At 44.2% G+C, this 15,365-nt stretch overlaps 1 protein-coding gene across 2 annotated transcripts in view; it reads left to right on the forward strand.

The window, feature by feature from the left end:
- wwp1 (WW domain containing E3 ubiquitin protein ligase 1) overlaps positions 1-15,365 on the forward strand; it is a 55,543-nt gene that overhangs the window by 25,467 nt on the left and 14,711 nt on the right. For both annotated transcript variants that reach the window (XM_020509136.2, XM_031796402.1), the window contains exons 4-10: positions 5,008-5,132; positions 5,484-5,624; positions 5,765-5,831; positions 9,794-9,996; positions 14,067-14,430; positions 14,542-14,637; positions 14,846-15,020. In XM_020509136.2, the coding sequence (XP_020364725.2) occupies positions 5,008-5,132; positions 5,484-5,624; positions 5,765-5,831; positions 9,794-9,996; positions 14,067-14,430; positions 14,542-14,637; positions 14,846-15,020 (1,171 nt within the window). The remainder of the gene's footprint in view (positions 1-5,007; positions 5,133-5,483; positions 5,625-5,764; positions 5,832-9,793; positions 9,997-14,066; positions 14,431-14,541; positions 14,638-14,845; positions 15,021-15,365) is intronic.

The following is a 15,365-nucleotide window of genomic DNA, read 5'->3' on the forward strand; positions in this document are numbered from 1 at the left end:
TAGTAACGGCACAATTGCCAGAAAATAGCGTACATTTTTATAAAAATAAATTTAAAAAAGCTGGTCCAAGTATTTATTCTGCAGAGATTGAGATCCTCTGTCCAACTTTCATCACTCACATTCTCCTGTTGGATTTCTGTAGTTTATCAAGTTTGCAGACGACACAACAGTAGTAGGCCTGATTACCAACCATGACGAGATGGCCTACGGGGAGGAGGTGAGGGCCCTGGGAGAGTGGCACCAGGAAAATAACCTCTCACTTAATGTCAGGAAACAGCAGAGGGAGTACGCCCCTATCCACATCAATGGAACCGCAGTGGAGAAGGTGAAAAGCTTCAAGTTCCTCGGCGTACACATCACTGACGATCTGAAATGGTCCACCCAAACAGACAGTGTGGTGAAGGAGCAACAGCGCCTCTTCAACCTCAGGCGGATGAAGAAATTTGTCTTGGCCCCTAAAACCCTCAGTTTTACAGATGCACAATTGAGCGCATCCTGTCAGGATGTATCAACGCCTCATACGGCAACTGCACCGCCCGCAACCGCAGGGCTCTCAAGACGCCCTCCATTACACCTACAGCACCTGATGTCACAGGAAGGCCAAAAATAAGATCATGATCAAGGACCTCAACCACCCGAGCCACGGCCTGTTCACCCTGCTATCATCCAGAAAGTGAGGTCAGTACAGGTGCATCAATGCTGGGACAGAACAGAGCTGGAACAAAACAGCTTCTATCTCAAGGCGATCAGACTGTTAAATAGCCGGCTTCCACCCGGTTACTCAACCCTCACCTTATAGACTGCTGCCCCATATACATAGACTTGGATTCATTGGCCACTTTAATGGAACACGAGTCACTTTAATAATGTTTACATACTGCTTTACTCATCTCATACAGTGGGGCAAAAAGGTATTTAGTCAGCCACCAATTGTGCAAGTTCTCCCACTTAAAGATGAGAGGCCTGTAATTTTCATCATAGGTACACTTCAATTATGGCAGACAAAATGGGGGGGGGGGGGATCCAGAAAATCACATTTGTAGGATTTTTTATTTATTTGCAGATTATGGTGGAAAATAAGTATTTGGTCACCTACAAACGAGCAAGATTTCTGGCTCTCATAGACCTGTAACTTCTTCTTTTAAGAGGCTCCTCTGTCCTCCACTCGTTACCTGTATTAGTAGCACCTGTTTGAACTTGTTATCAGTATAAAGGACACCTGTCCACAACCTCAAACAGTCACACTCCAAACTCCACTATGGCCAAGACCAAAGAGCTGTCAAAGGACACCAGAAACAAAAATGTAGACCTGCACCAGGCTGGGAAGACTGAATCTGCAATAGGTAAGCAGCTTGGTTTGAAGAAATCAACTGTGGGAGCAATTATTAGGAAATGGGAGACATACAAGACAACTGATAATCTCCCTTGATCTGGGGCTCCACGCAAGATCTCACCCCGTGGGGTCAAAATGATCACAAGAACGGTGAGCAAAAATCCCAGAACCACACGGGGGGACCTAGTGAATGACCTGCAGAGAGCTGGGACCAAAGTAACAAAGCCTACCATCAGTAACACTACGCCGCCAGGGACTCAAATCCTGCAGTGCCAGACGTGTCCCCCTGCTTAAGCCAGTACATGTCCAGGCCGGTCTGGAGTTTGCTAGAGAGCATTTGAATGATCCAGAAGAAGATTGGGAGAATGTCATATGGTCAGATGAAACCAAAATACAACTTTTTGGTAAACTCAACTCATTGTGTTTGGAGGACAAAGAATGCTGAGTTGCATCCAAAGAACACCATACCTACTGTGAAGCATGGGGTGGAAACATTATGCTTTGGGGCTGTTTTTCTGCAAAGTGACCAGGACGACTGATCCGTGTAAAGGAAAGAATGAATGGGGCCATGTATCGTGAGATTTTGAGTGAAAACCTCCTTCCATCAGCAAGGGCATTGAAGATGAAACGTGGCTGGGTCTTTCAGCATGACAATGATCCCAAACACACCGCCCGGGCAACGAAGGAGTGGCTTCGTAAGAAGCATTTCAAGGTCCTGGAGTGGCCTAGCCAGTCTCCAGATCTCAACCCCATAGAAAATCTTTGGAGGGAGTTGAATGTCCGTGTTGCCCAGCAACAGCCCCAAAACATCACTGCTCTAGAGGAGATCTGCATGGAGGAATGGGCCAAAATACCAGCAACAATGTGTGAAAACCTTGTGAAGACTTACAGGAAACGTTTGACCTCTGCCAACAAAGGGTATATAACAAAGTATTGAGAAACTTTTGTTATTGACCAAATACTTATTTTCCACCATCATTTGCAAATTAATTAAAAATCCTACAATGTGATTTTCTGGATTTTTTTTCTTCTCATTTTGTCTGTCATAGTTGAAGTGTACCTATGATGAAAATTACAGGCCTCTCATCTTTTTAAGTGGGAGAACTTGCACAATTGGTGGCTGACTAAATACTTTTTTGCTCCACTGTATGTATATACTGTATTTTAGTCAATGCCACTCCGACATTGCTCAATCTAATATTTATATTTCTTAATTCCGTTCTTTTACTTTTAGGTACGTGTGTATTGTTGTGAATTGTTAGATACTACTACGCTGTTGGAGCTAGGAATGTAAGCATTTTGCTACACCCACAATAACATCTGCTAAATATGGGTATGTGACCAATAACATTTGATAAGATTTTCATGCAGGAAAGGGATTTATTTACAATTTTATAAACCGGTTTTGAGCTCTGAATGCTTATTGGCTGAAACCTGGGGTATGTCGGACTGTATACCACGGGTATGACAAACCTTTTACTGTTTTATTACGTTAGCAACCAGTTTTATAATAGCAATAAGGCATGTTGGGGGTGTGGTATATGGCCACTATACCACAGCTAACGGCTGTATCCAGGCGTTCTTTCAACATTCTAATTCCTTTTACGTCTCGTCATGGCTCGTCAAAATGTACATATTGTTAGTATGTTCACTATTGAAGGTTTGGTTTTGCAAATCCCTTTCCCTAAAATAAATAAGCCTAGCGAGTAGATTGCTGGGTGCTTCTTTTTTGCTAAGGACAGCTCACATGTGATGTGTGAAATTATCAACTGATATACCGCTCGAAGTTGTGACTCGTGGGACAGAACGTGGTGGTGCTTGAATGAACGGCCAATCCTATTGCTCAATGGTAGACGCGAGGTCTCCAATTGTAGTCCGCGACAGAGCAGGTAAATGTTGAGCTAGAATGAAAAAAAATGTGCTGGAAAGTTATTTGCCCTGTCGTGCCAGTGACTGACCAGATGTTAATGTCGGACCGTGCACAGGAAAATGAATGAATTAATGTGCCAGAAAACAATAGGCTAAGTGTATTTTGACTAGTCGTTGCCACACTCCATGTGAAGAAATTCCGACGCAACCAACCCCAGCGCACACAACACACACACCCCTGTACCAAGAGGCGGGGCAGACTGTTAAACCAGGAGTGTTTCTCTTCATCACCAGTTCTATCAATGGGTACTTTAAGTGGAAAAAGTACCTGGCTGAAAGTGAGTCTGTAGACAGCTGACACTAGTGCAAAACACTGCTGGTATATTGCACTGTATTTTCTGAATGCAGGGAGAGGGTCACCATTGGCGTTAAACACACTTGGTTAGCTATCAGCTTTTCATTTATCAAACGGCTTCTAGAAGGATTTACTGGAAATGTGTCCCAAATGGCACTCTATTCCCTATATAGTGCACTACTTTTGACCTAAACGACTAGGCCAGGGGATGCCATTTGGGGCACAATCTGGATGTGTTTACTACCTTGTCGTCTTTTGTTTTGTTTACTTCCGTCTGCCTCTGCACGCTTTCTGGTCGTCTCTGTTTTCTTAACGCTCATCTCTCTTTCTTGCACTCTCTCTCTTCTTGGTTGCCTGTGTTTCTATAGACCAGGGTAGTTCTTTATTCTGCAGTCAGAAGCAGCCCTCGGTCGCTCTCTGAGGGGGAGGGGACCCGTGCCCGTGTGAGGAATACTAACCAGTCTGATCTGCAGAGGAGGAAAAGAGGTCTGGGAGAGGGAGTGTGACCAAAAACAAGCGTTTGCGAAAGGCTCAAGAAATTGTAATTGTCAAGGGAAATGGCCAATGTGATAGTCCTAGTATATCATGGAGGTGGGATTTGAAATCAATGACTAAACACAACTCTTTGAAGTCTTAACAGGGTAACGACAAGGCGGACTCCTGAGTCTCCCTTCCCTTCAGATGTTGTGTATGCCACAGACAGACCGCTGAGACCTCTCCCTGTTAAAGTGTGTCCTGTGTATAGAGCTGATTTGGATTAGAGCGCTGTCAGTGGCTGTGCCCAGACGACGGGAGACATGTTCAGATTGAGGGAGCCCTTCTAAGGATTGCTGAAAAACATTAATTACAATTATTATCAAATGCTGCATATCACCCCAGGTTGTGACACCTTGCTAGAAGTCACAAGAAGATCCTTCCTCTCTGGCTGGCTGTCTGTAGCTAGGTTTTCATTCAGTTGGTGACACGTTTTCAAGAGAATATTCAAAAATCTGGATAACACTATGCACATTTTCCCATCTGCATGAAATGGTTGACTGGAAACCTGGTTTTTGTCTGTCTGCCCATTTGACTTCAGTGGAGCCACTTAAAGTTTAATTAGTGGGGTAACAGGCCCTACAGTCATTGCATTGAGTCATGGTGATATTGTGACTGTTTGTAATGCATGCTGTGCATCTTGAAAAGCATATCAGCACTGACTGCGCTGTAATAGTGCTAGTAGTTTATTTCTATAGCAGAAGAATTGGATAAAGAAACCACCAGTTAGTTGGTGTAAGATATGGTAAGAAAAACATGTTTGCTCCCAAGGGGAAAATTGTCTTGGACGCACATTACTGCTTTATAAGAAATGAACACTTGAGTAGTCTAACAGGTGTCCAGGTCACTTTCTGTGTGTGCGCACTTGCGTGTGCATGCGGTATAGTTGATGTGTGACCTCTGCGCTGTGTTGCAGAAATGTCAGGCCACACACGCAGGTGGACTTTAAGGTGTGGAGTCACCACACCCTGAAGGCTGATGCTCTGCTGGGGAAAGCCACTCTGGACCTACTCCAGGCCTTGGAGCAGCACGACCGGAAATGTACGTAGTTGGCAACCCGCCTCATCTCTTATTCCTCCTTTTTATGTTCTAACCTTGACAAGAACAATGTCAATAGGCAACAGGATATCAGCTCCCTTCCCCTGAAAGAATTTGTTCTTACTCTTGAGGATTAACTGCAGTATCCCTTTCTGCTGTTGGGCACAGTATTCCACAGTAAATGGTTTAGAAAGAATGCTGTTATTTTCAAGTAGGGCCTCAAATACTGTATCAGACATTTTCTCGCTAATGAGTTACTAATAGCTGTGTTCTCTTCCATCCTGTCTCTGCCATGCCCTGTCCCCATCTCCTCCTTTCTCCCCTGTCTCTGCCATGTCTCCCCTCCCTCCTCAGTGGAGAACGTGAAGGAGGTGTTGAAGCTGGTGTTGGACAATAAGGGGGCCGTGGTTGCTACGGGAGAGCTGACCGTGTTCCTAGACGGTCTGACCGTCAACCAGGAACAACTGCTCAACGGCAACGCTGCCACCTCTACCAGTGAGTACTGCTGTGTGTCTGGCTGTCTGTTTTTAGTATGCCTGTGGCTTGTCATACCTTTTTGGATTTATTTATAGTATGTATGCGTGTTTAGTTGTAGAATATTGTTTAGGATAACAGTGCCTTCGCCTCCCTTTCAGAAGTCCAGCAGAACGGTGATGCCATTCATGAAAATGGAGGGGACACTCCATCAAGGGCTCCCAGCAGGTAAGATAAGAACTCCTGGCAGAAAACCATGTTGTGAATGAATGGGCACTGAGTCAGCAGAAACGTTTGGTTTAGATGGCGGCGGAAATAATTTTATGAGCAGAAAATGTGGTGCCGCTTATATTGGAGGCAACCATAAACCAATGCTGAAAGGCAATGCGGTCTTCACACACACACACACACACACACCGATAGAGCTCCAGTTTTCCTGCCTTACATCATTGTGGTAGGGACTATATTTGTCCGGCTCTTGGCGCGTTCTCAGAAGCCTGGGATATTAGAACTCTCACCTTGTAATTTATCAGAGCTCCGACTGCACATATTCTGTCCCTCTGTCTCCCTCTGTCCCTAAATCAGGACAGCTTGCATGCAGGCCTTGCCACACAACCCTGATCTTTATCTCACTCACTCTGTCGAAGTGCAGTTAACAGGGCTAATATGTGTTTTATTAGAATCCTCAAAGTGGATGTTGGCAATTTATTCAGACCGAGAGGTGAAGGAGATGGCAGACAGACTTCATCTGCATTGCAGTTACTGCTGCATCCAGCCTGTGACTACTGCATACGCTGCACTTGCTTTGTCCCTCTCTCCGTCTCCCCCCTTTCGCCCTCTCTCCTACACTTCCTATAGCCCCTGTGCCCCTTCTCCCAGCTGTTAAAACACATCCACTGTCCCACTAGGCCTGACTGTCACAGTATACACAACCTACTGTGGATAGTGTGTGTTTGCCCACCTCCAGCAAAAACACTGCCCAGACTCTGTGTTAGTGGTGTGTTTGGGTTGTCCACATTGGGGCGCAATATACTGTATGTGCTGCCTGCCTCATGTAGGCTAGTTACATCTGTCCCTCGGGTCTGTCTGTCTCTGGTCTGTGGCAATGAGTGCAGAGACAAAAACCTTGTGAACCAACACAAAGGCTCTCCTTCAGTCTTGCCTGTTTCATCACCATAGCACCCTGCCCCCTCTCTCCCTCGTCCTCTGCCCTGCATGACAATAGCCTCAATGTCACAAAGCTTTGCCTCTTCTCAGACCAAGGACTGCGTCACTAGTACCCCGTACAGAACAGGACATACGCAGGGTGGAGCGCCCAGGCTCCATTTACTCCCACTCTGAAAGACTGGCATCACAAGTCCTTCCCTCACACACAGACGCGCGCACACTCACATAGACGCATTCACATACCCTCTGTACTCTGAAGTGCCACAGAAGCATTGTTACAGAGGAAGTGGAGTTGGCTGCATGTGCGTGGCCTGCCTGAAAAACAGGAAGAGGGTTAGTGGAGGTGGTAACGTTTCTGCTTGCTGCTCTGAGGTACTGTGGTGGTGCTGTTATCCTGGCCAGAAAACAGATATGGAAATTTTTAGAACAGACTCAAAACACCACACACACACACTAGTCTACAGAGAGGGTGCTGTCAGGCACGCTCCATCATTAGTAGTGCTTTCAGACAGTGATTCGTCACCCCCATTGTGTTGTGGGAAGACACGTCGTGTCTCAAGGTGGGGCCACCTGACACATGATGGGGAGTCTAGCCTACTGCCCCATGTTTAACCCCCCCCCCCATCACATAGGTCATAGGATCTGTCTCTGCATATATGTGGATGATAACTCAGCATTACATCCTTATTTGCCATGTCATATATGAAACATAAGATACCATTTAAAAATATATATATATTTTGAAATGATGTCTTATGTTTCCAAAATAAACGTTGGAAGAATGCTTTGAGTAGTTCATGATCCTAGGGTTGCAACACATGCGTGATAGCCCCATTGAAAATCAGATTTCTCCATTTGTATTATTTTATACTGTTCAATTCAACTCCAAACAAAAATAGTCAAGTAGACTCTGCCACGCAGTATGATATGTGCAAAACATCTAGGCCTAGTTAATTGAACTGTTGAAATCATGAAAATATAGTGATTCCAATTGTAATATAGTGGCAGCACCTTGCTAAGAAAAGACAAACGAGCAGACAGTTTGCTGATCGTAGGATACACTGTTAGTTTGTGTAATTTTTTAACGCTTGTTGAAAGCAGCATGTTACCAACATATTTGCGTTCATATGACCATGCTAAGTGAATGGCAGTGCCCGTGGCTCTGTGGTCACGCAACTGCTTTCTCCTTGAGTAACGGGGTACGGCTTGATGTGTTTAGCGGCATGCAGGAGGAGAGGGAGAGGACTCCAGTATCAAATGGGGTAAACTCTAAACACCGGAGTTGTGTATCACATTTAACAAACCAAACATTGAAATGACATTTTAAAGGTTAAGTAAAAACTCAAACTGGTCCATTTATCAATACTGGTATACAGTATAGTAAAATACGGTATACTGCCCAGCCCTATCTATTTGTACTGATATTTTACTTGATATTTATTTCACGGTTTATTGAAAAAGTTTCAGTTTTTGTGAAGTCTCTTTGTACCTTCAGTGCATTCGAAAGGTTTTCAGACCCCTTGACTTTCTCCATTTTATTTCATTACAGCCTTATTCTAAAATGGTATAGTTTTAAAAAATCTATCTAGGCATAATCCCTATAATGATAAAGCAAAAACAGGTTTTTATAAAACTTGCAAAAAATATAAAACAGAAATACCCTATTTTTACATAAGTATTTAGAAACTTTGCTGTGAGACTTGAAATTGAGCTCAGGTGCATCCTGTTTCCATAGATCATCCTTGATGTTTCTACAACTTGATTGGAGTCCACCTGTGGTAAATAAAATGTATTGGACATGATTTGGAAAGGAGTGTGTGGATAAGCTCCCAGAGGTGACAGTACACATCAGAGCAAAATTCAAAGGAATTGTCCGTAGAGCTCCGAGACGTGTTTGTGTCGATGTACAGATCTGGGGAAGGGTACCAAAAAGTTTCTGCAGCATTGAAGGTTCCCTAGAACACCGTGGCCTCCATCATTCTTAAATGGAAGAAGTTTGGAACCACCAACACTCTTCCTAGAGCTGGCCGCCAGGCCAAACTCGGCAATCTGGGGGAGAAGGGAGGTGACCGAGAACCCAATGGTCACTCTAATAGAGCTCCAGAGTTCCTCTGAGATGGGAGAACCTTCCAGAAGGACAACTATCTCTGCAGCACTCCACCAATCAGGCCTTTATGGTAGAGTGGCCAGACGGAAGCCATTCCTTAGTAAAAGGCACATGACAGCCCACTTGGAATTGACCAAAAAGCACTTAAAGGACACTCAGACCATGAGGAACAAGTTTCTCTAGTCTGATACCAAAATTGAAGTCTTTGGCCTGAATGCCAAGCATCGCGTCTGGAGGAAACCTGGCACCATCCCTACGTTGAAGCATGGTGGTGGCAGCATCATGCTGTGTGGATGTTTTTCAGTGGCAGGGACTGGGAGACTAGTCAGGATCGAGGGAAAAGATGAACGAAGTGAAGTACAGAGCGATCCTTGATGAAAACCTGCGCAGGACCTCAGACTGCGGTGAAGGTTCACCTTCCAACAGGACAACGACCATAAGCACACAGACAAGACCACACAGGAGTGGCTTCAGAACAAGTCCTTGAGTGACCCAACCAGAGCCCGGACTTGAACCTAACTGAACATCTCTGGAGAGACCTGAAAAATAGCTGTGCAGCAACATTCCCCATCCAACCTGACAGAGCTTGAGGAGCTCTGCAGAGAAGAAAGGGAGAAACTCACCAAATACAGGTGTACCAAGCTAGTAGCGTCATACCAAAGTATGTAACTATGTTCTGAGTGAAGGATCTGAATACTTATGTAATATAAAAAATGTCTAAATCTGATTTTTTTCTTTGTCATTATGGGGTATTCTGTTTAGATTGAGGGGCTAAAAATAATGCTGTAACGTAAACAAATGTGGAAACTCGAGGGGTCTGAATACTTTCCAAATGCACTGTATACAATACATTACCTTCATATCAAATATTCTATTCACATGCAGAGATTACAATTGTAAACTTCTAATCCTACAGCTCAGTGAATGGTACGGGGTGTGCTCCCACCTATAACGGGGTGGACAGTGAGGGTCCCTCCACCTCTGTCCACAGCGACTCCAGCCCCGGCCCTGCCCCTGTTGTCAATGGCGACGCAGCATCTTCCCCGACCCACCAGACGGCCAGCCCCAAGCCCACGCCCAACCTCGCCCCCACCGACAGTGACGTAGCCAATAGTACTGGTGAGAGTAGAACCTCATTTGAATATTGAAGTTCTGGAGTTATCCATAGTTTTTCTACCAATGGGTTATGTTCACTCACCCACATGTCATGCTGAGAAAAACACGTTGTCACTGTTGTAGTAAGACTAAAAATAAAGCCTGCTTAATAGAGATTCTCCATTGAAGTGACCTTTTAGTTTAAGAAACTGTCCCTTATTGATTTTGACATCCCAAAAATCCAAACTTCTCTATATGGGTTGGTCCACAAATTTAGTTCTGTTTGGGTACTGTACCTTAGTGAAAATGAACTTTATTTCACAGAATTTTAACATTGTCAGAAAGCGCACATCTTATTATACCATTTTTTTTTTTATTAGGTGCCAAATAAAGTAGTCTGTCTGCAGATCTTACTTTTTTAGTAAGCTCCTGCGCATGTGTATATCTCCTTCTGCAAATGTGTATATGCTCTACTTTACACATAGAGAACAGGCTACTCTGCAATGGCTGCATGATCTCACATAATGATTCCAGTATTGTACTTTACAGAACCTAATATAATGGCATAGTATAACGTTACTGTAAGACAAAAACACAGTTTTACAGGTGAAATGTCTATGCGGTATATGCATACCAACCATTTGATCTCAAATCAGTTTTCATGGGAATAAGCTGAAGCACGCATGAGTTCACCAGCTGTTCCGGATGACTGATCACTCTCTCCGTAGCCGATGTGAGTAAGACCTTTTAAACAGGTCAAAATTCACAAGGCTGCGGTGCCGCCACGTCGGTTGCGATTAACGTCTTATGGTATAGGGGAAGCTTGCGTCCCACTTGGCCAAAAACCAGGGAAAATGCAGAGCGGCAAATTCAAATAAATTGATATAAAAATCTAACTTTCATTAAATCACACATGTAAGATACTCAATTAAAGCTACACTCGTTGTGAATCCAGCCAACACGTCATATTTTAAAAAGGATTTTCGGTGAAAGCATAAGAAGCTTTTATCTGATGATAGCACAACAGTACACAAAGAGGGTAGCATATTTCAACCCTGCAGGCGCTACACAAAACGCAGAAATAAAATATAAAACATGCCTTACCTTTGAGCTTCTTTTGTTGGCACTCCAATATGTCCCATAAACATCACAATTGGTCCTTCTGTTTGATTAATTCCGTCCATATATATCCAAAATGTCCATTTATTTGGCGCATTTGATCCAGAAAATAACAGCTTCCAAAATGCGCAACGACTACATGGCCAAGCACGACTCCAACACCATCATTAAGTTTGCTGACGGCACAACAGTGGTAGGCCTGATCACTGACAATGAGACAGCCTACAGGGAGAAGGTGAGGGCCCTGGCAGAGTAATGCCAGGAAAATAATCTCCCTCAACGTCAACAAAACGAAGTAGCTGATTGTGGACTTCAATAAACCGCAGAGGGAGCACACCCCATCCACATCAACAGGACCTCAGGGGGAAGGTGAAAAGGTTCAAGTTCCTCGGCGTACACATCACTGACGATCTGAACTGGTCTACCCAAACAGACCGTGTGGTGAAGAAGGGCCTGGCCCCCAAGACCCTCACAATGTTTTAGACGCACAATTGAGAGCATCCTGTTGGCCTGTATCACTGCCTGGTATGGCAACTGCGCTGCCCGCAACCACAGGGTGGCTCGTGTGGTGCAGGCAGTGTGCCCAACGCATCACCAGGGGTACACTGCCTGCCTTCTCAGGACACCTAAAGCACCCGACGTCACAGGAAGGCCAAAAAGATCAAGGACATCAACCACCCGAGCCACGGCCTGTTCACCCCGCTACCATCCAGAAGACTAGGTCAGTACAGGTGCATCAAAGCTGGGATAGAGACTGAAAAACCGCTATATACTAGCCCATAGACATGGAGTCACTTTAATGTTTAAATACTACTTATTAGATGTTCAATGTTTCTTTAAAAAATGCAAAACCATATTAAAGTGAGATTTCAGTTCACGTAACAGAATTGACCTGTTTATTTATTTTACATTAAAATGAATCACATGAAGTAAATATTAATCTCTAGGAATGATTAAGGCTTTACAATGATGGTGAAAACGTACTCTTCCTAGAAGTCACAGAGGGTGCCCAGTGGGACATAGCAAAATACAGAATTTTTGCCCTTTAGCAAGTCTTTATCCATATTAAATATCCTGATGTTTGCAGTGTACATAGCTGGCCTGCTGCAGAGCTAATTTCCCAACTGTTTTATTCTAGCCTTGTTCATGGTTGAGTTGATCCGAGGGAACAGAATGGATTCATTTAGATCAGCCTGTAATCCCTCTCTGCTGCTGTCCTGTCAGCACCTCTGGCTCTAAGAAAGCCCCTAGGAGGGATCAGCCAGACACCGAGGAGAGCAGTGATTTAAGTTTACATATTTCGGCAAGCCACAGTGGAGAGGGGGAACATGGTTAGCTAGGCTCTCAGACAATGGTTGGAGTAAGGTTTGAACCATAGCAAGGTAGTTCATTGGAATCATTGTTTAACCCCTTAGAGTCGATGTCCACGCCCCGATGTCCTTCATTTTAAGCTAGAGATGTTTTTTTTTTGCATGGGCTGCGTCTCAATCACTGCATCAGCCAATGTCGCACTTCCACATCTGCAGTGAAAGGTGTCTTTAGCGTCCGAATGGTTTGTTCTACAAACCTCACTGAAAATAAATATCATCGCAACATGTAAAGTGCTGGTCCCATGTTTCATGAGCTGAAATAAAATATCCCAGAAATGGTTCCATATACACAAAAAGCTTATTTCTACCACATTTTGTGCCAGATTTGTTTACATCCCTGTTAGTGAGCATTTATCCCTTTGCCAAGATAATCCATCCACCTGACAGGTGTGGCATTTCAAGAAACTGATTAAACAGCATGATCATTACAGGTGCACCTTCTGCTGGGGACAATAAAAGGCCACTTTGAAATTTGCAGTTTTGTCACACAATGCAACAGATGTTTTGAGGGAGCGTGCAATTTGCATATTGACTGCAGGAATGTACCCCGGAGCTTTTACCAGATATTTGAATGTTAATTTCTCTACCATAAGCCGCCTTCAACGTCATTTTAGAGAATTTGGCCGTAGGTCAAACCTGCCTCACAACCGCAGACCACGTGTATGGCGTTATGTGGGCGGGCGGTTTGCTTATGTCAATGTGAACAGAGTTCCCCACCACGGGGCAATGGTATGGGCAAGTGTAGACCACAGATCACAAACCCAATTTGCATTTTATCGATGGTAATTTGAATACACAAAAATACTGTGAAGAGATTTTGAGGCCCATTTTTTTAGTTTAAGGTATCTGTGACCAACCGATGCACATACCTGTATTCCCAGTCGTGAAATCCATACATTAGGGCCTAATGAATGTATTTAAATTGACAGATTTCCTCATGAACTTTAACTCCGTAAAATCAATTAAATTTTTGCATGTTTAAAAAAAATATTTTTGAGACTCGTGAACATGTGGGGACTCATGAACATGAGGTTCTCTGCTTTGCTATACGACCCCCACAAGCATCACGGGACTTGTCTGAAGTCGGTACAGCCGATCTGACACTTATAAGACTCTCATGAGCACGTACATATCGGTTGTTTTGTTCAAGGACGCCCACAAGACTAATCTGAAGGTAGCCGGGTACCAGTTTTTAAAAAATGAATGGAAATGTATATTATTGCTTAAAATAAAGGGTTAAATACATTTTAAAAAATAAAATGGAAACTGCAGTAGTTTCCTGGTATTTTATTTCAGGAGGTAGATAGCTTTAATATTGCAGATTGATGGAATCCCCCAAATATTTTTTTGAATGTAAACGTTTTTTTTTTCATTTGCTCCAATAGGCGTAAACTAGTGGTTTGGTCTTTTTTCTATTTCTCAGATATAGGATTCAATGCGTTTCTATGGGCTAATAGCCATAAGGCCAAATTCAATGTTTCATCAAAACAAATGTTTATTCTTTTTGATACCTTTAACACTGCTGTCGAATCTCTTTTCTTCACCGATTGTTGTCCTTTCCCCTTGCTCTTTTTCACACCTTTTCAATTGTCTTTCCCTCTATAGTTGTAGTTAGAGGGGAGGCCGCTGCTCCTGCCCCCTCCACAGACGAGACCCTGCCCCCTGCAGACGGCCCTGAGGACTGCAGCGAAGCCACCTCTGGCCCTGCTCCAGCCACCAACCCAGCCTTCACTTCCACAACTGGTCCCTCTCCCCCTCAACCCACCACAGAGGCTCCCTCCACTGAGCATGACAGTCCTGCTGCTCCCCCCTTCTCCTCCTCTTCAGCCTCGGGCCAGGCAGCCCCAGCCTCCTCCACCCCCAGTTCCACTGTCGAGGCAGCAGGGGGCTCCAGTGGGGCAGAAGCAGATGAGGCCAAGCCCAGACAACAGGCCCCCAACGCAGGCACTTCAGACCCCCTCCCCCCTGGGTAAGTGACGTCTCACTGGATTTAACTGTTTGTGCTGTACCTGTGTCAGTCGTGTTTAATATCTGTGAGTGTTTGTCATCCGGTCTTGTGACCATGTGTATTGCTCTGTAGGTGGGAACAGAGGAAGGATCCCCATGGAAGAACCTACTATGTGGATCACAACACTAAAACCACAACATGGGAGAGACCACAGCCACTCCCGCCAGGGTCAGTAAGATGGCTATTTGCGCTGTGTTGACTAACACAATGTCAGCATGTTACCAGGATCTGATCTCTGCCATCTGTTATTTTTCGATCCCTTATAGTAGGACATTGCATATTGGTCTTCTGTCTCTATCTGTGAAAAATGTACTAATGTACTAAGCTGCTGCTAAATGGCATATAATAGTAAATATACTTTCTCGCGCTCTCTCAGTTGGGAAAGGCGTGTGGATGACCGAGGCAGGATCTACTATGTGGACCACAACACCAGAACCACCACGTGGCAGAGGCCCACCATGGAGTCGGTGCGTAATTTTGAGGCATGGCAGTCCCAGCGCAGCCAGCTCCAGGGGGCAATGCACCAGTTCAACCAGAGATACCTCTACTCGGTAGGGACCTCGTCTTCCTCCTGCCCCCAGAAACCAATTTGTTGGCTATGTCAGAGAACGTGGCGGATAGGAAATATTAGTGCTTTCAGAAAGTATTCAAACCCATTTTTACTTTTCCCACATTTTGTTGTTACAAAGTGGGATTAAATGTCGATGGAAGAACAATTCTAACATATTTGTAGAAAATGTATGAAAAATAAAACACTAATAGATCTTGATTTAGATAAGTATTCAAACCCCAGAGTCAATATACGTGGTTACAGCTATGAGCATTTCTGGGTAGTTCTTTAAGCTCTGTTAAGTTGTTAGCTACATTGAAGATTTGTATTTTAAGAGGAAATAAAA

This window comes from Oncorhynchus kisutch, linkage group LG18 (genome assembly GCF_002021735.2).
Source record: "Oncorhynchus kisutch isolate 150728-3 linkage group LG18, Okis_V2, whole genome shotgun sequence".
NCBI classification, from domain to species: domain Eukaryota; kingdom Metazoa; phylum Chordata; class Actinopteri; order Salmoniformes; family Salmonidae; genus Oncorhynchus; species Oncorhynchus kisutch.